This window comes from Lingula anatina, chromosome 9 (assembly GCF_051362555.1).
Source record: "Lingula anatina isolate TDL-2025a chromosome 9, LinAna3.0, whole genome shotgun sequence".
NCBI classification, from domain to species: Eukaryota; Metazoa; Brachiopoda; class Lingulata; order Lingulida; family Lingulidae; genus Lingula; species Lingula anatina.
Window position 1 is genome coordinate 3,599,258 of NC_141775.1, and position 23,974 is coordinate 3,623,231.

The 23,974-nt window shown below is 36.5% G+C and overlaps 1 protein-coding gene across 1 annotated transcript; it reads right to left on the reverse strand.

The window, feature by feature from the left end:
* Positions 1-2,162: 2,162 nt before the first annotated feature.
* LOC106174822 (uncharacterized) lies at positions 2,163-23,957 on the reverse strand. Its single transcript, XM_086996023.1, has 12 exons — positions 23,438-23,957; positions 22,662-22,811; positions 19,044-19,227; positions 18,452-18,634; positions 15,424-15,558; positions 12,524-12,560; positions 11,261-12,101; positions 10,809-11,007; positions 10,364-10,516; positions 5,894-6,073; positions 5,180-5,244; positions 2,163-4,872 (listed from the first exon to the last, which is right to left on the reverse strand). Exons 1-12 carry the CDS (start codon positions 23,779-23,781, stop codon positions 4,755-4,757), a joined length of 2,589 nt encoding a protein of 862 aa, XP_086852149.1. The 5' UTR covers positions 23,782-23,957; the 3' UTR covers positions 2,163-4,754.
* Between the last annotated feature and the right edge of the window lie 17 nt (positions 23,958-23,974).

The window sequence follows — 23,974 nt, forward strand, 5'->3', positions numbered from 1 at the left end:
ACAAGCTGTAAGGGGTTAATTAACTTTAGTGTCCGCCCGGCTGACAGCTATTTAGCGTGAATCCCCAGGGAGTTAGGTCGATCTAAAGTAGGTCGATCTAATCTATGGAAATGGGGTGTTAGATGGAATTCAGAACAGCGGACTACCAGATCTGCAGATCAAATATGGCGACCCACTAAAAAGCTTGCCGCTTAATTTCCGATTAGGCACTGAACAAATTCCAAGCGGGGATAAAGTAACAAGCATTCAAGTGGGTCGGCCATTTTTGATCCGCAGATCTGGTAGTCCGCTGTTCTGAATGCGCCCTCTAAACTGCAATCAACTTAAGCGGCTTAGATGTCTGTCCCGCCCACTGAAGCTGATGGGGGTAATTAACTATCGCCTTGCAGCTTTAGGCGTGTCAGACATCTAAGGCTGCGCTCACATGAAAAATCTATTTTCTAAAAATCTATTTGCGGTATCTTGTGATCACGGTCTGTGCCCTGAATACCCCGCGGCGTAATTACTGGCAGCGCCGAGAATTAATTACAGCTTTGGAAGTAACTGGCTCGCGCTGCCCGTAATTACGCCGTGGGGTATTCAGGGCACAAACCGTGATCACAAGATACCGCAAATAGATTTTTAGAAAATAGATTTTTCATGTGAACGCAGCCTAAGCCGCTTAAGCTGAAACAATTTAGCGAGAAACTCCGTGGAGATGAACCAATCCTGTTAGATCGATCTAGCTATGGGAACCCAGTAATAGGCCTAGTCTCTGGAGTCCATCATACAAGTAAATAGGTTCGGGGAACCATTACTGAAAAACGAAGGGGTGAGGAGGATTCAAATTAATTATACATGCACACAGCAGTGACACTAACATGATTTCATGCACAGGGGATGCTTTGAGGAAATCGGCCATAATATCTCCGTAAAAAATCAAATTCGGCTGTAGGAATAATTGGCATGTTTTTCGTCATTTTTGAGTAAATTTGTAAAAAAAAAAAATAATAATAACATTTTAAGGGATTGAATTCCACACTCGATTCGAAGGACATGTCCAACGACCTGTGGATTTGGCCCTTGGAATTACGTTCACCCCCCACCCCCCCCCCCCCCCCCCCCCTCATACGGATAATTACAATGGGACACAGCCACACAGTAAAAGGAACTGCGCTAGGCAGTCAATTAATATGAAGCGCATTGCTTGGTCAATAGTGTCGACTCCACGATTAAATGACGTAAGGTGATGCACACCGTTTGATATTTGATTAATCCTCGGTTTTCAGTGGCTTTCTCTCAATGTTCAGCGGCTCCCTGCTGTTATCGGCATTGACCGAACTAACACCATCCGTGTTTTTCTTGTGTTGTCTTAACTATGGCTTTACAGCTTGTATTCAATACTACAATATTTAAGCATTTTTAAAGGATTTTAGGGTAAATAAATATCATTTGTAAAACGTTAATCAGCAACACCGATACAAACCATTGACGATCGCAATCAGATAGAGAATACCGTTTCTCTATGCAATTCTGATCAGTTCAGAAGCTGAACTTTCCCTCGACTTGACGAATAGTCTCCGGAGAGTAACCAGCTCAACACATTCGTCCGCTTTGTCACTCTGAATTGCAAGTGTATCACTTATTTATGAATCAATTATCCAGACGGTAAAAGCCTGTTATTGGGATTGCTGTGATTATGAACCGACCAGTAGCTGACAAACTTGCACCGGCGCTGAGTAATCCGATCAGAAACACAGAATAAAAATTTTGGTATATACCAAAACTTTGAAAAGACATCACTGGAGTGAAGAGATCCTTATTCTTGTGCTTCCATATTAAATCAGTTTGGTTAACTTCCAAATCTCGATCGAATTTCATCTTTTTTCTTAAAGCGATATTTATCGTATACGACCGCAAAAACAGTAAGCCGTACGAGACAAAGGTAGTCTGTGTGCAGCACAGTTACGTCACATCACTGTGATGGCGTCATATCACGCGGTTACGTCACAAGGATCAGGTGCCCACCAAAGCACATCTTGACGGAATATTTGTCCATTAGCTTTAAGTATGGCGCGCTTTCTTCTATGAAAATAGAAGATATCTTTTATACTGTTATATGAAATGAAAACATATTTCATGACTGAAATAAATTTCCTAATCAAAAAGACAAACTAGACGCATGCCTTAGAATGTACTTCTTATTTTTATTTCTATAATTTTGATGAACAAGACAATTTTAGTTTTAATATCGAAACAAAGTAGTAGTACTAAAATTTTATAACTGTACGTATTAATTATGATAAAGCGAACAAAACACATAAATGTGTAGTTTCAATTAAAGCAAAAAATTTAAAGTAAATAAAAGTGCTAAATTCAAATCACTAATAAACTCATACACTGTAACAATTAATGGTTACCACTGAGTCGACAATATAGCAGAAAACCTTGAAGCTGTAACCAATACTAATGAAAGCAAATGTAAGCCGAAGGTAATGAACATTTTTATGTGTAAAAACACTAAAGTAAATCAATCAAGTAAACATAATTCATTAATTAGCTATAGTACGTAGAAAATATATAACAGGACCAAGAAAAGTTGGTTGACGAGCGAGAAAAAAACTTTATTATTATTTTCAAAAGGGGGGTTCTTTTTGCAGAAAAAAGTGAACCTATTACAATGAAACTTTTGCGGACCTAGATCAAACTTTACCCAGAATGGACCTTTCCCTGATAAAAAGGGTGTTTCTTTAGAACACCCCACCCCCTCCCAGCTATGGGCCTGCAGTTGGAACTAGACAAGCACCTTGTTTTTTTCTTCTTCACACATACAGACACAGTAGCACAGCGCTGGCTTAATAACCATCTACGTACAGACAGTACAATTTAATTGAATTAACGCCTATTTTCCGACACCGCCACTCATTGAAGGCAATATGCACAAGCACACATATTAATTCAGTTCATGCGAAACTGGATTCTCCCTGGCCGATTAAAGCCGCCCATATTAGATTAACACTCATTAAGTCTTACATAACGCACATATAATTCCTGACAGGTTGGAAACACTGATCTGCCAGGGGGATACACACTCTGTCCTGGCAAACACAATTGCTCTGATGATTCAGGCCCACTGGGGCCTTGCAACCAGTCAAGGAAGCACTGACCGCACTGCCCATTAAAGTAGTATACAAAATGAAAGTAATTTTGTAACAGACACTTAATTAGTGGACCAGTGTGGTCAGACAGAAGTCGGCCACTGCCCTGTGAGGGCCAGTAGTCACGAGCTCAGTCTCTGGACAAAAGCACAGTGTAGCTGCAGAACAATTTGAAGCTTATATAATCAGTGGACAAAACCTCCTGGTAAGTTGTTTAATGAAAAAAAATAAATAAATAAAAGAAGTAAAATGCATACAGACAGGAATAAATAAATAAATAAATAAATAAATAAATAAATAAATAAATAAATAAAATTAAATAAATAAATAAATAAATAAAGCATGAACAGCTGACCTTATAACAAGTTGAAAAAACCTTCATTGTACATATTATGAAGAACCAAGCACCAAATGGATAACAGTAATTGATTACCTGCTACATTATAATGACTAGATATGCATCTCAAACACCAGAACCTGATGACTGATCCTGAATATTGCTTTCTAACTGGTGCATGTGTGTGCGTGTATTTGTGTGTGTGTGTGTGTTTGTGTGTGTACGCATGCCAGTTAAAATGTAAACGGGACACAAAAATCACATTTCACGATGACCTTCAATTGATACATCCAAATTTCACACACCCTATTCTGGGAAACTCATGTAGAATATAATAACTGTGGATATACAAGTACAAAGCATGCTGTTTGTAAGCCTGAATACGTGAAAAAACTAGTGAAAAATTAAAAGAGAAATGTTTATAATCAATACCTTAGATTAAGGAGATCAGCCAGTGCTACAATTTATGCCTAGCGGTCATGGCAACATTGAGACAATCTCGCCTCCCTGGGGAGCATACATGAATAGCCTACAAGTAGTGGTGTAACTGGTCCTAAGAATTATCATCCCCAATAACTGCTTTATCCTCTACCATATACTTTTTTTTATGTTTCCAATTTGTTGATTCCTACTTACATTAAAAAAAAAAAACTAGATTATGTTCTCCATTTATCAATCGATTGGGTTTTTAATGAAAATATTAAGATTAACAGTAGCTACTGTACATGGCGCATGTTGAAAATTGAGCACAGTGCTCAAGCACAACCAGTAGCAATGCTGTCACACCTAACACACTGCAATGCCAGCAAACGTCACGATACATGAGGGCACACCTATAGCACTGTAATATTGAACATAAAAATACAAATCAAATGCACTAAATATCTGCAAAATGTCAAATGGCACACAAATCCGTCAAATAAAGCATTTGACTCCATAATTAATATGTAAATACTATCAACACTTATTTTTATTAATTCTCTATTACTTATTTTTTCACTGGTTTGTCCCATTTTGCTGTAATTTTAGAGTTTATGCAAAAAATATCAAATGTACAGAAAATCAACAGTAACAAGTTTCTAGCTACATTTTGCTGTGATAATGATTAAGATATACAGCTACAGTTTTGGTTACAATTGCTGGAATTCTTTGATTGTGTGTCATCAACACCTCAACTTCAATTTGACAACAACAAATTCTTCACTGTGAAAATAAACTGAAAGAAAAAGTAATGATTTAACATGGATACTTTAATAAATGCTTAACTAAATACAATATTTTCAATTTCTTTTCATCCTTAGCTCCTGTTGCCATGGAGCCAGCTTTTCTGCAGTTTCAGTCTCCTCTGCTGCCTGTCTCTTTCTCTGGAGCTCCCTCTCCTCTCTCTCCTTGGCTGCCCTGAAGTCCACAGAAAGTGTTTAACAGAAAAAATAAAGAATACAAAAACTTCTGACAGCAATATATTCAAGTTAACCTAACAGTGAATTTTAAACCAAATATAACCAACACAATATAAACAGTAAAGAAGTAAATCATATTCAAAGAGAGGAAGCCAGCAACTTTATATATATTTTTATTTATTTATTTAATTAATTAACTTTATATATTTATTTTTTGTTTTTTGGGGGGAAGCACAACTAACTTTTACTTGTTATAGTTACTTTACTTACAAAACATGTATTTTTGAAGAAAAAAAACAACTTACAAAGCTTCCTTCTTTTCCACAAGAGCTCTCTTCCAAGGAGGCATGTTTTCATACTTGGCACTATCCTACATTGGGTAAAAAAGTAGGCTCATAAGACACAACATGAAGCACTCTAATATGTGAACTCGAGCAAGTTGCACTTAAGTAAGTTATCAATAAATGTGCCAAATAATACTCAGACTATTATTAAGATATTTTCTCCCAGACCACTTGGATCAAAATGTTTTACATCTTGAAAGTGAAGATTTCTCACCTTGCATGAGACAGTAGATAGATCCACTTCATCTCTGACTTTAAAAATCACATTAATTTTTTAACAATTTCTACTGTATGAAAGCATCAATTATTCACCCCTTTTTTCCCCGTGGGAAAAACCAAAACCTTACCAAATCAGCACCAATCCACGAGCAGGGTCAGAGCAGCCATGTCAGATATTAAAATAAATACAGTAGACCTAACTCAGATACACCCCACCCCATTAAATCAGGCACTCACTAAAATATACCAAATCTGGAAGTCCCATTCCTGTTTGACAATAAAGGGCCCATTCCCAATGAAAATACCATTCTACAAAGTTCAATCCAACTCTATGAATCAGAATCTACAAATCAAATGCCTGCTCTTGGCACTGAGGAGAATACAGAAAAGCTGGTGAATATACTATTCCATTGGAAACGAGGCAGAAGAATACAAATTATAATATAGTATACTTACTTTTTTCTGTATCAGACCAGAATTTGCCTTGTCTGCCATTTGCTTGGCCAGGACCTGTCGCTTCCAGGGTGGGATGTCCTTCCCCTCCTTGTCAGTGGTGGGAACCTCGCCCAGGAAGTCTTCTGCCTTGTAGGATCCTGATGGTCTTGTATTGGAGTCAGTGCTGCCATCTCCTGGAGCCTGGGGTATGTAAATTATAATTAGTAGTTCATTCTCTTTCAATCAAACAGTATCAAATTAATTTTTTATGGCAAATAAAGGTGGGTTTTTTTTGTAACTTTTTCATCCAAGTTTACCTCAGGTAGTTTATCATATTTGATGTATATTCAATTTTTTTCTCAAAGCTGTGAGTACATTCAATGCATTTAAATACCTTTTGCTTTTCACAATAGGACACATGATAAATTTATAGATTCATGCATTAATATTTACACAAATATAAAAGCAAAATAAATTTATATTACTAATATGTTACTTATAACTTAATTTTTCTTCATTAAAATGAAATATGTGTTAAAAATAAAATAATATACGTAAAATACTCCGTAAACATGAATGGTACAGTGAAAACATCTTAGTAGTGATAAATTAGTATAACATAGTATAACAAGTATAAAAGAACAGTGCATCTGTGTGTTTTTTGACAAAATTCTGAAAAAAAAAGGTGAAGCTGCATGCTGTTCCATTTTTTTTTTTTTTTGTGAGTATTAAGATGATGCTTGGAAAGGGTATTTTGCAATGCATGGTCTCATGCTGATTTAAATTATAGGACAAAAAAGTGCATATGACTGGATGAAATGACATTTAAGAAGACTTAGAGAAAATATTTCTGAATCAATTGTGTAACAAATAAAGAAACCATAAATTTTAAATTAAGGTAAATCTGAGCAGTGGTGCATTTGAAGTGGTGACTACATGTGCTGATAAATTATATGCAGCCCAAATAAGTAACAAGTAGATGTTTAATTGCCAACCTAGAACTGTACTCAGCATAAATGCAAATTATTGGAAAAATTGAAAAAAAAAAGCTGGAGTGATGAGTTGCCTATTACATTTTCTTCTACAGAAAATCTAGCACATGTATCAAATCCTTTTTTGTTTTTGGGCACATGTGCTGAAACTCAACTTATGGGTATAATGACTGCCAAAACAATTTTTTTAAAGAACCTTTGAAAAATGGGCAAACTTTTCTTCTTGTCTACTGTCAAACGGTTTCTTTTCACTTATCCTGAGTGATACTGCATCCACTCCATTATTGCCTGGAACAGTCTTGGTGCTTTTCAAAGTGTCAACATTTGCTGAGATATTTGCACCATCTTCCACTTTACAATGCTTCTGCTTTTTCTTGCTCATCAACGTCTGATCAAACTTACTCCAGATGTCAGCAGATAAATGTGTCTTACTAGCACCACTACCTATACCAGTATTTCCTGTTGAAACCCGACTGGATCCTACTGTCACCTGACTGGTTCCTGAATTGTGATCTGACTCCTGAATCTTGACAATGCCTTCTATATTTTCACCTTTTTCATTAGCACTGGGGTTTCTGCCAAATTCTTGCAAGTTTCCCTTTTTTGCAAAGTACTGCCTCTCTGTGTTTTGGTTAGACAATGGCTTTGTCAATGCATTTCTGATTTGACTGCCCTCTATGCATTTGAGGGAAACCATCTGACCAGAGAAGAAGGACACATCTTTCATCATCCCTGGTAGCTTGACGCCAATATTTTGTAGATGTGGTACCTTGGGCTTGGCCTCTGGGGATGTCCGTCCTTCGGCACTGTTTTTCAGTTGACCTTCTGGTTCACACTGGTGACCACTGGTGGCTGGATGACTGGAGGAGACATAACGACCTGCCCTCTGTGCCATGTCCTCTGTTAAAAAACCATGCTGGAAATTTCCAGTTTTCTCTGAATAATGATAACTTGGGCCCTTTATATGGCTGCGATGGCCTACTTCAGCAGCTATGTCAGACTTTTGATTCAACCGGGATATTTTTGATTCAGAAACACCGCCTTTTGCCATGGCTCCTACATTTGCTTCTTTCTCCACTGCACAGTTGTTTTTGGCTGGAGCTACATTCCTGTCGGTGAAGCTGTTGGCTCCACTGAACAATCGCATTCTTTCTTGTACAACATTTCTATTTGCCATTTCATTGATGTCCATCTCTTCTTTAACTAAAACTTTATCATCCCTATTATTCTGGGTATCCAAGTTTTTGGACTTCACGTAATCCTTCACAATGCCCCAGTTCTCTTTGGGATCAGTCCTACCTTCCAATTCCTTGTCACTTTTTGTTTCAGACCCTGCTTGTTTGGCCATAGCATTCACTAAGGCATTGTGATTACTGTCATGGCTCATCTGAAGGCCTGGTGACACTAAACAATTCTTGTCCATTCTGAAAGCATCCAGATTTGCCACATCTGCCTTTAGAGTCTTGTTACTGTTTAACTGTTCTGAATTATTACCCCCAAGATTTGCACGTGAGCTTTCCCTGTTGACCCAAGAGCCATATATTTTATTTCTATCATTCCCATTTTTATCAACATTAGAGGCTTGCTCAAACAAAGAAATTTTAGCTCCAAGATTAGGGTATGGGCTTTCCGGAGATGAAGTGGCTGATGAAGATGGAGTTTGCTGCCCATACAGCAATCGCTCTGCTTCATTCAATTTTTTAGGCGGTTTGACCCACAACTGTTCACGGGTGTCAAGATTTTCCCTTTTCCAGTCATTTCTGGGGCTATTTTCAATTGTCTTATCATATGACTCTTTTTCAAGAATCATAACTTCTTTCTCAGGTCTTGCCTTAACCGTGTCTTGTTTCTTGTTCCAACTTTCAATACTTTTATCCTCTGTAAGCCCAACCTTTTCTCCTTGAATGCCGTATCTATCTTTTTTAATTACATTGGTTACTGATGATTGTTCTTGTTTGCTGTAAGCACTGTTAGACAAAACTATGTTACCCCGGTTTTCATCTAATACCTTCTGACCATTATCTGTTTCAATGTGTCCCTTATGAGGAAAGTCAGCACTTTTCCCTTGCCATCCTTTTTGACTGTGAACACTGCCAATGCCCATATTTTCTTGACCAGTGCCCTTCCCTCCCATGTTTACTTGACCCATGGCCATCTTTCCTTGACCATTGTCACCCTTGGCCAGACCAGCAGCAGTCACCAAACTCTGCCCAGCACCCGTTGTTCTCACAGAAGTAGATTTTACAGCAGCACTACTATTGGCCGACATAACATAGTGCTCATCCCCGTGATGAGGTTTCAGGTGGAGTTGACCAGAGGATGAAGACTTCCTGATTTTTGTCTTGTCTGCAGCGAGCACCATCCCATTTCCATCTACTTTAACAACTGGCTGTACAGAACCCAATGTCACCTCAGAAGTTCTCGTCTTCATCATTTTCTCAAGCTCAAATATGCTCTTGTGGGTTTTACCCCCACCACCACCAGCACCATCCCTGGCCACACTCTGTCTATAGGCTGGCTTGGATGCTGTTTGCGTTTGTGGAACCCCCTGTACATAAGAACTTGTATGTCTCACAGTGGTCTTTTGGATATGGAGGTTTGGAGATTCGATGAGGTCATTCCTGCTGGTGGGGTTTATTTTACCATAATCATCCGCTGTCTTTTTTCTATCCTGACTGGCAGAATCAATTTGTCTGTGGTGCATGCAATTCTGTTTGTTGTCTATGGAGGCTGTTTGTTGGTCACTGAGTGGCCTCTTTGACCGTATGTGATCAGCATCTACATCCATCTTTATATCTACCCTCGTTATACCACTCCACTCAGTGCCTGCACCAGTGCTGCCACCTACAGTTGTGCCGGCTTCATTTCCTGCACCAGTTCTGAATGAATTCCAAGCTCCTACACTGGTGGTGCCAATTATAACTTGTGTACCATTGGCGCCAATTTTAACCTCTGGATCTGCACAATCTCTCTGAATACTTGCTGGATATTGTGACTGATTTTTATCAGAATGACCAGCTGCACCGTGTGCAGAAACTAAATTAGCAGGTGCTTTGAAGTTTGTAAAATCAGACTCCTCACCCTCCTCCTGTATAGCAAGCTTTGGTTATAAGATAAAAAAGGATCAATTTCTAAATGTGTATTAACGCAGTGATATATCATGTACCTATGTAAAAACATGAAAAAGTGATACCAATTCAGACATCTTTACATTGAAATATCTTTTATAACTAAGTTTATAATACAATAAAAATATCTTTTATTTGAAACATTTGCTTCACCAAAGCATTGCATATCTGAAACAAAACAATTAAGATCATAAATGTGCCATCCAATATCTGAAAGTGACATTTTACGAGGATTAACACTTTCAGTCGTGTTTTTGAGTAGTTTTTTCAGCAATAATTTGAATAAAATCATGCCTGCTGTAAACTGTACAATTTCTATCTGAACTCTTCCAAAAGACTGAAAATATCCCACCCATCACTGAGTGACTTACTGGCTTTTCAAACTGCTCCACTGCACCATGCTGTAATTTGTTAGGCTTTGGTTTGGTGTTCACAGGAGACTGGGATCTGGAGGTGGACGCACTGGGGCTGATGAAGACTGTCTTGGTTACAGGCTTGCCCAGTACTGTGCTGCCTCCTACAGTCTAAAGTAAGGCCAGAGGTCAGATTTGTCTGATACCATCATACATGTCTTCAAACGAGGAAAGCACCATACATTTTTATTCATATTATACATGTAAAGGAATAAGCTGGTAGAACTGACAGAACTTTTTTTTCCAAAGTCATAGCTTTCAAAAAAAATATTCTGCAAGTCCTGTTATCAGTTGCTGCAACTGAAGAAACAGGTACATTATATTGGGGTATGACTTGATGAATTAAGAAATATGAAAATGGCAAAATGATACTTTGTATCAACCATCAACCTAATTATAATACCTCTTCTCTGGATGCCTTGTCAATTCCCAACTGTGCGTCAAGCTCTGCCAGTCTTCTCGTCCTGCGCAATCCCATGATTCCACTGGAGGCTTTCAGTTCTGCGATAAGATTCTCAGCACTCGAGGAGCCAGCGCTAGAGCTGGTAGACATACCTCTGCTGTGGCCAGATGACTGAAAGGGCTCTTCAAATCTGTTAGGCCTGAGGCAAGAATTAAGAAATAAATAATAAAATATCTATAATTACATAAATACAAATGAAAAAACATTACACATTGACAAACATGTGAAATTACAAAACATCTGGTGATGACATTGTATGGCTAATTGGATGTTTCTTGGTGAACATGGCAAAATGTTCATATTAATTTCATTTTGTAAAATGTTCAGACTGCTAAACCAGAGTTTAATTTGGTCATCGACTGATAACATTTAAAGCTAAATATATCACATACCTTATAGCTTTAGTTGCTCCCTCCTTCTCAATTGGTGTTGGTGCTGGGGGTGGGGGTGGGGGTGGGGGTGGAGGTGGTGGTGGTGGTGGTGCCTGGACTGTAGGTGAAAGGGCAGCACCAGTTGTCTTCACTGGTGAGTAAGGGGGTGGGGGCGGAGAACCCAGTGGTGGTGATGTTGGGGATTGTGTGGAGGAGGAAGGAGGAGGAGAGGAGGGAGGAGGTGGCCAGGCAATGTGGAGGGGTTTGATGTCATGCTGGAGCTTGCGCTGAGGAGAGCTGGTCTCTCTTACATTTCGAAAATTATTTTTATCCTGGCTCACTTCATTCTTCTCTTTTATTTGATCTATCTTCTTGTCTGTTTCCCTTGTGGTGTGACCTTGGTATTGAGCTTGACCTTGACCTTTGGTGTGACCTCGACCTTGATTGTTCTCCATTGTTTTTCTGTCAAGAGTCACAATGGCATTAGCATAGTCATCCAGTCCTGGGGGATAGTCTTCTCCTGATGATGACAAAATGGAAAATTTCCGTGTCAATCCCAAACCATTGTTTTCAGTAACAGGGGCCGCTTCTGAACTCGATGAGCTGCTGGCGATATAACCATTTTGAATTTGCGATGATGTGCTGATAGATGTATTAGAGGTGGAAAAGTCACTGCCCAAAACTTCAGAACTGAACTTGTTGTGACCTTGACTCTGACCTTGACCTTGAGATTTTGGCATTATGCCAAAATTAGGGAAACGCGGAGGAGGGGAGTCTGGTGGTGGAGGGATGTTGCTACTCACTGAAGGCCTCACATGTCCGTTTACAGTCCTTGGGTTCTCTGTGTGGACAACCGCTTCTACTGCAAAAAAATTCAAATTCAAATTTAACATTTTATCAATGGTAGGCACTACATGTATGTATCTGAATTCAAGCTACACATGAATTATGTATAGTAATATTAATGAGAAAGTGTGTGTATGTGTGCGTGCATGTGTTTGTCTGTTATGCGATTGTTAAAACAATATGCATCAAACCTCTGTAAACAGATATCCATGAAAACATTACAGTATGTATACCTTGCAGTTACATATTTCATATGCCTAATATAAAACAGCTACCCAGTAAAAAGGTAAAATATCACAAATATAACAACATTTTACAATATTACATATCATTACAAGCTGTTGCAATCTACCTTTGAATGAGTACACTACTATAATTTCTTTCTTTAACAAAAAGAAAAAATACTGGAGTCTATGCCATAGTATAAGAATATCATACCTGTGATTTTTTTGTGGGAACTAGAAACTGAAGTTACCTAAAAAGTAAAGGTGATATTTCTATTAGCTACATGTATTTTAAGTAAACACACTCAAACCGGTGTTCTAGCATTACAACTTTGTCAAATAATTTTGCTTTACCATATGTACAGGTAACCATGAATCAGTAGACTAAGTCTGATCTAGAAATCAGCATCATGTGAACTAGAATCACACCAAAGTTGAACAGAATTCCTGATGGTCTTATCAAATAAGCTGACCCAATAAATAAATTAACTTTTTGATTAAATAGTATATAGCATTATGTAGAATATATTAAGCAATGTTTTATCATTTTTTCAATCCCTTTAAAAAATTTTGTACAATTCTGGATCCCCATTTACGCTTCAACTGCTGAGTCTAAACCTGCCTATAACTGTTGTCCACTGCCAGTTTTTGATGACCATATGTGAGTGGAGTGTTGTCAACACAGATTGATGGTACTATAATACACAGCTGCTGTTGCTGCTGCTGTTGTTGTTACTGTCATGTAAGAAACAGCTGCTGTTGTGGTTTTATACTGCATGTACATACTAGGACTGTTATAGTATCAGCATGGTGTGTGTGTGTGTGTGTGTTTGTGTGTTTTAATGTATGACTTGAGAAGCAGTTAAGCATGTTTGTGTGTGTGTACAGTGTTTGTCAGAGTGCATGAGAGTGAAAGAATAATTACGTGGTGCATGTTTTTTCGTATGTATCATAATCCAAATCATGCCATATAATGTTTTCTATAGCCTTCACATGACATCATAATTGTAGTGTTAATGAATTTTAAAACAACATCAATGAATTAAAAATATATATATAAAATTGCAGTAGTCAATGTTTCATATCTAAATTCAAGTTTCAAGGTCACTTATTTTTCTTTACAAATATTTTTGAATTCTTGTAAAAACTATCAAAAGAATACCAAAAGGCAAACACGAGATGTGTGCCATCTTTTTATCAATTACTGTCAAAATTAAATATACTTATAAAACCCACTTCAGTCAATATATTTAATTTGATAATGTTATTAAGTAAATTTATAAATTAAATATAATAAGCAGTGCCAATCAATAAGATTGTCTGAAAAATTAAAATCAACAAACTAAAATTTGAACTTCCCCATTAGTTTAAATATTAGTGTTTACATATTGCCATAGTAACAGCACATAATGGTTACTGTATATTAGCTATTATATTAATAAATACATAAACAGTAAGTTAAATCTACTTTAAGAGCTACTAGTAAGTTAGTCATTGACTTTTTTTAATAATGTTAAAGTGCCTAGCATATTCTCCTTGATAATCATATATACTTGGCAGAAAAAGTTAGTAATGTTAAGGATATAAAAAGTTAAAGGCTCATGTCTAAAATACCAATGTTAGAGGTCAATCGATCCAGATACAATTAATTTATAAAAATAATAAAGATTGTTATCTTCTTATAACAGGAAAAAGAATGAAGAATTATTGAGTGTTTAAGGGTTGGCAAACATTTGGCTTTTTGCATAATAGTTAGATAACTCCAAAACAACACAAAAATATGCTTGTGATTTGAAATGCCTTACTCCAGACGAGTCTTTTGAAATAAAAACCTGGTGCTCTTGGTCTGAAAATATGACAAACAAGTGCAATCATAATACTGACCAGTGTCAAAATTGCAGAAAAAGCAAAATAGACACTTAAAAGCAATGTCATACTACTGGTTCTTTTCTTCTTTTTTCTCATTTTCTGTTTTTCATTTCTTTCTTTCTTTCTTTCTTTTTTTTTTTTAATAGTTTTTTTGAATGGTAGAATAAGCCAATATCTGACAGAGCCATTAATGATAATATATAATGATTTGGACCATATTCCTGAGTTCTTAATTGATTTTTGGCATAAAGACATGCAAAAGTGCAATTCATATATAACAGATAAATTGGGTGAATATCAATTTCATTCACTACTAAACTCAACGATATGTAGCAACATTGCCAACACTCTGTTATAGCTCTTTTCTTAATTAAGGACATCATCCTTTACTCCTCTCCCATTGTACTACACTTTATAATGTGCCTCATCATCCCTTAATTCCCCCCTTCCTTCCCAAGATCTATTCTATAAAGACATTAAAGAGACATTCACACTAGACTTCAACAGACCGAACCTCATTCCACTAAAATTATAACAGCAGTAGCATAGCAGAATCAGACCAAACCTGTGACCAAACGGCTTTCCATAATCAAACTGGGTAAAAACATTTTTTTCCACATAGGAGACTTCCACTTGAATATGAAATCAATCAATCTGATTACAATATAAGGACATATTCAGATCTAATCAGGTCTGGCCTATAGGGATTGGCTCCAGTGTAATTATACCATGGGTCTATGCGATGCTTCAGTTTGATATATTGCCTGTAATGGCGCATTTGCATGATGGCATGACAAAAGTTTTCACCCATTGGCAATTGGTATTATATCATGTACTTAATCTTGCTACTTTTCTTCGAGTTCAAAAATCTATAAAATAGCTTTATACATGTATGTTAATATTTTTAAAAATGAGCTTGCATGTTGAAACGGCATAAGGTCCTGCAATGAATTTTTTATCATTACTTTTTTTTCTGCTGTATCATACAATGTCATAATTTTTGTGCCATTTATTTTACACTGATACAACCTTTGTCTCTTATAATATAGTATTTAACATTTCAGACATAAGCATATGGTTTTCTACCCCACTTCAATTTATCTGTTTTCCATTTTCACCTTAGAAACGTTGCTTCTTACTTAACAAAGAACTTGTTACTTAAACCAAAAAGTGTTCTCATTGTTTAGAAATCCATTTTTAAAAGTTTTGATCATTTAATGCTTTAACAAAAAAAAAGACAATTACCTGATTTCCAGTTCTACCATTCAGGAGGTCAGCACACTGAAAATACCCACATTTCTCAGCCAACATGGCTGCTGTGAGGCCCTCATTGTCAGTGATGGTGGTATTGGCTTTATGTTCAAGAAGAATGCGGATACACTGAAATATAAATGGAAGAAATGGAAATTATATGAAGATATCAATGTTCAAAAATAGCAGGTTGTCTGTCAGAAGCCAATGATGACTAGATCTGGACACTAAACAGTGGAAATGCAAATTACTTTGGAACTGAAAGTTAGAAATTAACACACACATGGTTCCACAGATGTTACAGGGAAGGGTTAATGTAGCCTTTTTCCTAAATGAAAGTGTAATGTGTACTTGAATGATCTAAGATAAAAACCTTTTTGAAAAATCAAGATGCTGGAAACACATCAGTTGTTACTCACAGCTGGCTTCCCATACAATTTATGGTACAGATTCCCATGCACTTATTCTGGTCTTATTTTGTAAGTTTATATTGCATTAATATTATTTATATTAAAGGAATAGATCTACCTATTTCAAGTTCTGTACTTTTGGCAACCTTAGTAGGCACTAAAGATAAATAGCACCAAAATTCACACTCTACTCTTTGTGTTTCCAGATGATGTACTGGTATAAATTTCAAGGTTCAGAATTGTTGACTGCAACTTAGCCTTTACCAGCTGATGCAAAATAACAGAGCTTAATTTTAAGAAATCTCTGAAACTCTGGGCACTATAAACGATTATCCTCACATCTGACAAAGCAATATATACATCACTAGTACAGGTATATCCTGATCTGTTTACAAATATCTTTTCTGAAGGACTACATTAATTGTTAGAACTTACAATGTTATCAGCATCAATGGATGGCATTGAAGTAATGACAGTGATATACGACTTTTGCATAATCCAAGCTGTGTGCAATAAATTGGTTTGGTGACATTTCCGAGCCATTTAAAATTCAGAATGACAGAAATGCCAGATTATCTAACTAAATCTTACCTGTAATCAGACACTGTAAGACTAAATGGTAAAACATTATACTCCCAACATCCTCAGTCAATATAAAATCTATTTTCGTAAAATAAAAGATGATAACCAACTATGATGCCCTTATACAGACTGTCATATCAATGTGTAGTTTCCAAATATAATGTCAATACCCAGACACAAGGAGCTGTGGTCTAACTTGAACCAATGACGTAATTAATCACCCAGCAAATCCAGTTTCGAAGAACATTTCCATACTGAATATTACACAATCAATACACCGTTCTGAGCAGTGCTGACAATCTCAGAGAATCTTTGCCCATGTGGGCTGATAAATTGCACTGTTACTATGGTTACCAATACGCCTAGTTCACAGAGAACAGGTGTGTTACATTTGTGTCACAAGTCTTCAGTATGGTAACAGTGCTGTAGTGTCATAAAGAAACCATTCTGGAACAAACATTTCCACTGTCATTTCCTCTTAAAGCACGTCATCAAATTTCACTGGGAGCTCCCCGAGGTAGCCGAGCAATGGGTTTGTTCCAAGAACTTGACTCCAGAAAAAATCCTGTGTTTCACAGCACTCGTAGTAAACAACTCATAAATGACAGCTCCAGGAAATGTATTAAATGTCAAACTGAAATAACCCATTCAGCATATCACACTTTTACTAGTAGTAGAGATATGTCCTTGAAAATGACATACGGATCATCAATGCACTGGTCACCAGAAATAACACTGTGACAACGCCCCAAACACAGGGAACGAGTCCACTTCACAGGGCAATGGTCACCAGTTGGTCCTGCCCTGGCAGCACTACCATACACTGGTTCCAGGTGATGTATTATGTATGGGGAGGCTCAAGGAGAGGGATACTGGCATTGCGACAGCTTAATCTATGTTTCTTAATTGACAGGTAAAGTATACTGCTCAGGCCTGTAACCAGCAAATTTCAAAGGGGTTCCTTTCTTTCTAAAGAAAAAACTGCCTCTTTTCACCCCCTTAATTGACCCAATATAAAACATGGCATATCTACCAGATATTTTTATTTTAACATATGCCAAATAACAATTTATATTACTTTTAATGTGATATGACTTATTTTATTATTATATAATTTTTCAATCCATCTTGCTTCTTTGTGAAGCTTTCATTTCTTCTCTAATTACTGATTTTGCAAAACTTAGATTCTTTTTCCATATTTTTACATTTCCACAGTTCTATATTACTATTTCTTTTTCCATATTTTTACATTTCCACAGTTCTATATTACTATGTCCCTAAACATCTTTTACATTTTTAAAACAATCACTTTTACAAAACAAGAAATGAAATAAGCATAGTTATGCTAACAATCAGTGAGCATTTTTATCAGTGATACTAAAACAAAAGATAATTTCCGTTCATTTTAATCTTAAAACATCTCTTAAAAACCCACCTCATAGTATCTAATTCCTGATTTAACCCCCTTCTCCACCCTCCCACTTTTCTATAACATATATATATATCCATCACGTCTCCTGCAATAGTCATGCAATGGCCCCATTCTACCTTTCAATTATTCATCAAATATTGGACTTCATTCCAGACTGCCTTTCACTGCCTTGGCCACAGACAGCACAAAGATTAAGTCTATCAGAAACAGGTGCTCTGTCATCTCGCTCCACCCTGAAGTTCATAGCTTATCAAAGAGGTGATCTTAAAGTCAGCATCCCATCTGTGCTCTGTCATCCCAATCTACCGAGTTTCAGAATTTATTAAGAATCTGATCTCTAAAACCAGTATCCTTTCGGTGCTCTGTCATCTCACTGAGATGAGTTACAGAGTTTATTAAAACCTGCAACCTTTAGTTCCCATTTCATAAATAAATATATATCTGTCAGAATACTGTCAGAAATGGAGAATGGATCAAGAAAGATAATAATGGAAGGCTGTCAGAAAATATGTTTGGATCCACCCCTGTTCACATTCCTGTAGTCTAAACCTTATAAATACAATAATATTACATAATTCATCTCAGAACTATTACTTACCTCTAGCTGACCATGCAATGCAGCATCATGTAGTGGACTTCCTCCCAGATGGTCAAGAGTGACCAGGGCACCATGGTCCAGCAGCCATCTTGCCGTACTCTCATGCCCCTGACTGACCGCGAAGTGGAGGGGAGTTGACCCGCTGAAGTCGCGGTCATCTGCACTTTCATGGTGATCAAGAATCTATCAGACAAAAGGCAAAAAAGTTAATAATTAACAGACGAGCTCTGAGGAACCACATCTTGAAAACAGGTGCTGCTTTTAAATGATTTGGCAGTGCAATATATCATATGATTCTGACTTGACATATATGTAGTCTTCGCCTAAATCATTTTCAATGAAGTGGAAATTTTCACCTTTATTTTTCAAATTAAGTGGAAGTCTTCACCTAAAAAATTTCAAAGTACTAGTAAGAGAAAGTCATGACCTAAAACTTTGATGCTTTTATCATTTAACAGCACCTTAAAACAATGGGATTATTATTATTATTATTATAGTTGTAGTAGTAGTAGTAGACTTAGTAGTAGTATCGGACATTATCAAATCAAAATCACTGATAGGTAGCTGCATCAATCCTACAACCACTACTTACCAGCCATATCAGGCATGTTAACTGCCCCATTTGCGCGGCAGCATGCACACACGACATGCCATCATATGCACGGATCTTGGTGGTTGCGCGGTGATGGATAAGGTAGCGAAGCACTTCAAGATGGCCGCCCTGAGCTGCCAGATAGGCCGCTGTGGTGCCGTTCTGGGTCTGCATGTTGACAGTTCTGAAATATGGTGATTGACAGGAGTTTTTATCACGTGTAATTATTATGATGATAAGAAGTAAAGCATAATTTATCTAAAAAGAGTACTAGTAAACTTTTTTGAGGCCGAACATTGAACACACAGCCTCCATTTCATCTGCTTGGCTTACAATTAAAACACAAGGTTTCTCTCTCTCTCTCTTTCTCTCTCTCTCTCTCTCTGTGTGTGTGTGTGTGTGTGTGTGTGTGTGTGTGTGCATATATTGGTACAGCAGGAAAATGAAAAACCAAGTGCCCATGCTTCAACTGTGACCATTGCATGCACCCCCCCCCCCAAAAAAAAAAAATGAACTTGTGGAGCTCATAATTTTCCTTAACTTTTCTATCAATGTTGTATTCCCAGACAAGAATGGAAATTGTTTATTATTTTTTATTGTTGATTATTTTGTTGTTGTTTTTTTTTTGTCATTTTATGGAGGCAGTTTGATCTTAAAAAACTTTGTCCCAAAATGAGAGTAAATTTGGTAAAGGACAAGGCTAATCCTTAAAGTTTGTTATAGCAATATCCCAAAAGTTGACTCAAATAAGTCAAGAGTTATCAGCTAAAACCTAAAAGTATTGTCCCAAAATTTTAAGCATATTTCCCCCTCTAGAGCAGAAAGGCAGCCCTGCACCTCAATCATCTCCAGTATTCCCAGGAGAGTTGTTTGAGTTTCCAATTAATTTCAAGGAGAATGCATACCAATCAATGTTCAGATGGAACTCATTAAGGGAACATCTCAAAAAAATAATACACTCATAGGGTGTGTTCAAAATGAAACTGTCATGACTGTAATCATACTAGGTAGTTTGAAAAAAAAAAAAAATATATATATATATATATGATAATTCTGCCAGGACTGTCCCTGAATGCAATTGCAGTTTATTAAGAGATTAACACTTCTTTCATTTCCAACCTATTTGTATATCACCAGCTTTTCTGTATTCTACTCAAGGCCAGGAGGAGGAGGAGGCGGTGTTGATAAGCTGACATGTTCCCTACATGTTCAAAATCCAGGTAACAAGACTGTTCTAGAGCCATGTCACAGAATTAATGTTTGATTAATTTGTGGCTTACATTACCTCTAACCTCCCCTCCAAACTGTGCATACTGTAATTCACCCTAAGTTCAGGGGAACACTGAAAACTGTCTTCATGAGTTTCAGTGACTTCTGAACCAAGGATTATGTCAAAATAATAATAAAAATGAAAAAAATGGGGAAAAAAGCTGGTTATAAGCTTTTTGAAGTTTTTTTTTATTAGAAGGAGAATTTAGTCTTGTTTAAACATACTTGCTTTTAGAAAACAACATTTACCTAAAAACATATATTTATCATATTTTACAACCAAGTCTTCATAAATAAATATATAAATAAATAAATAAATACAGACTAAGTGTCATTGGTCATAAAAATTAATTTTTGGGTTTAGCAAAAAATTAATATCAGTCAAACAGTAAGGGAGACATAAAACAACAATCCAACAGTGAAATTAATAACATTATCTATACAAGCATAGCACAGTTTCCTACAAACTTATCAATTCTATTTTTAGTCAGAACATGTGGAAGGTTTCACAAATGTTTCCTCACACATTCTAAGCCTGATTCAAATGCGAATTCTACCAGGTTAACAAGACAGTCTGCCATTTTAACAGACTCTGGGGCCTTTAATGTCAATTATTTCACTCAAGACATTTTCCCATAAATCAAAATTAAAAAAAAAAGAATTTCTTCACATCATGTCTTGCCTCAAAGACTGGAAGATTAAGGGATGAATTTCAGGGTAATATTCCTTATATACTTGTACCTTATTTCTCAAATACCAAAAATGAATTTCTTGGATAAAAGAAACCAACATATGATTCTGAGCTAAATGTACTGTTAAATGTATTAATTTTAAAGTAAAAAATATTTTTTTAAATTTATCAATTAACTCATTTAATTTATTCCTTTCTTAATTTTTTCAAAAGGCAATGATCAGAATCTCAAATTTCAACTGACCCAGTAAGTTTGATATGAAGTTAAATCAACACACTTAACATTTCAGGTATATACCACGTGTGGCAAGTTTATCTTTTGGGTGAACCATTAAAAATGTGTTTACCAGGTCAGGTGTGTTGACAGAACGGGTGGGTTGCCACCGCCCAGAAATTAACTGCATTAACATAGAGGGCCTGTGAAAAGGACACTTATATGTAGCTCTTTATAATTTCTCGCTTCAACTAAATTCCTATTAATTCTTTTCTCACTGTGGGTATTTAAATGCAATGGTTTGAATTCGCCTTAAAATAAAATTACTGTATTTGAATTCCATTACAATCAGAAAATTCCCAGAACTGATACTTCTCTTCCTAGAAGATGAAAACATATCTTTAGGGAAATTGCTATTTCAACAACACAAATAAGAACAAAAAAATTGAATTTTTTTTTTTTTTTTTTTTTTGCAAATTATGTATGCAGTAGACATCTGCCTGTAATAAACCTCGTAAAATATACTGATCGCTACGTATATTAAGAACTATACATAGTGATGTTGTTACTATTTTAAATAAGTAGTTTATTCTACGCTTTAGATGATACAGTACAGAATATGCAACCACATCATAAAAATAAATTCTCACCATATTTCAATTCAATATATCACAAGTAAACAGAGTTCATGTCATGCTTATATGTACTAGTAGGTATTTCTAACTGAGGGCATAATAATGTATTTCGACTGAAGAGAATGTAAAACACATGTTTCTGCTTCTGTGATCCCTGACTACACTGAATGTAACCATAAGTAAAATTTTTATACATCTCAATATTTCTAATATATATTCATTTTTTTAAAATAATTTATCATTTTTAGATACTCAAAACCAAGGCTTTCCCCAGAGAGCCATCCAGCCTTTATTTGGACAACCATTTTCCTCAAAATTTTGGGGTTGGTAGGTTGGGCTTGCTTGGGTTGGACTCCTAGTGAATCATTGACCACTATTAATTTACAGATTCACATTTTGGACTTCTTGTACCCCAAATCCTGGGGAAACCCTGTTGCTCACAACAATATACTTATTGACACAAATTGAGGCCAACCAGCTTTCTTTTCAAATTTTATGAATCTACATTTTTAGCACTACAAGCATTTTAACATTTTTTCTCTGAGTGGTGGGTAGGGGGTTATGCTGAGACTATCAAATCCGGCTGTTCAAATATACTGACTATACTATAACTAACCAATATAACAACACAAACCACAGCTACAACAGTCACCAATAATAATAATAATAATAATAATAATAATAATAATAATAATAATAATAATAAATAAATAAATAAATAAATAAATAAATAAATAAATTAATTAATTAATTAATTAATTAATTAATAATAAAATAAGATAAAATTAATCAAAATCAGTCCAACCTACCCTGGGGACTCCTTCACCAGTAGTTGTACACATTCCAGGGTACCTGATGAGGCAGCATAATGGAGAGGCAGGGCACCTGTTTCTGTCCTCTCCATTACAGATGCATGTCCCTCCACTAAGAGCCAGCTGATGATGTCTGGGTGGTCATACCTAAAGATATGAATATATCAATATCACTTCTTACTGTATACGTAACTCAGGGGCGGATTTAGGTCGTCTTCTGGGTCTTCTGGAAGACGGTCATATTTTCAAGTTTACATTGTCAGCCATCTAATGTTTTCTGTCAGAAGACGGTCAAAAATGGAAGATGGATCAACAAAGATAATTTGGAAGACTGTCAAAAAATATCTCTGGATCCGCCCCTGTAACTGGTAGATAATTGTAAACATGGTAATTTATAATTGGTTGGATATATACATGTATAATTTACTGGTACTAGTATTTAGTTGAATGAATTGGGAATAACCCTTTGTATACAAGTAGAGGCAATAAAATGTACAAAAAAAAAATTTGGCAATATTGGGTAAGGTGCTCATACTACATAACCCATTGTGATGACAGAATATGATGATGAAGTATGATGATGAAGTACTTTCTTTTTAGTAGGTATAGGTATAGGGTCAAAATGTTATCCCCCCCCCCCCCCCCCCCCCCATCCCCGTAGTTGAGGACACATTAAATTTTGACGACACTATTATTTACATGATGCTCATGTTACAACACAATTTTCTACCATCCAGGTAGTAGCATAGGATAATACCACAGATCACCATTACCTTGCTGCGAGGTGAAGGCAAGTCTGCCCGGAGACGTCGCTGTCATCAGGGTCGCAATCGGTGTGGGTGATCATCCACTTCAGCGCATCGAGCTGGCCCGTTGCAGCAGCGTCGTGAGCCGGAGTTGCCCCGACCCGATTCTTTTTATTCCCACGGAATTTTCGCTTGTGGATCAGAAAATTGAGGATGTCGATATTTCCAGTCCTTGCTGCGTAGTGTAGGCAGTTGGAGCCATGTTCATCGGCAACGCTGTCGTTGGCTAGACTCAGATCAAGGCTCTCCAAACTCTTCAAGTTGCCGTTTTCTGCCAAAAGCAGCGCTTCAGGATGTTTGTTTACAACCATTCTTGTCTTTTTTTTATGTTACCTGTTGAAAAACTCTACTGAACTACTGCATTCTCTTAGAGTGTAAGGCAAAGTTCAGCTTATCTTATCCCCACAAAGAGTAGGTTAACTCGGTGTAGTAACTCACGCCTCTACACCTCTGAGTGTTTTCAAGTGCAAACACAACACGGAAGTAATGGGCTTGTCTTGTCAA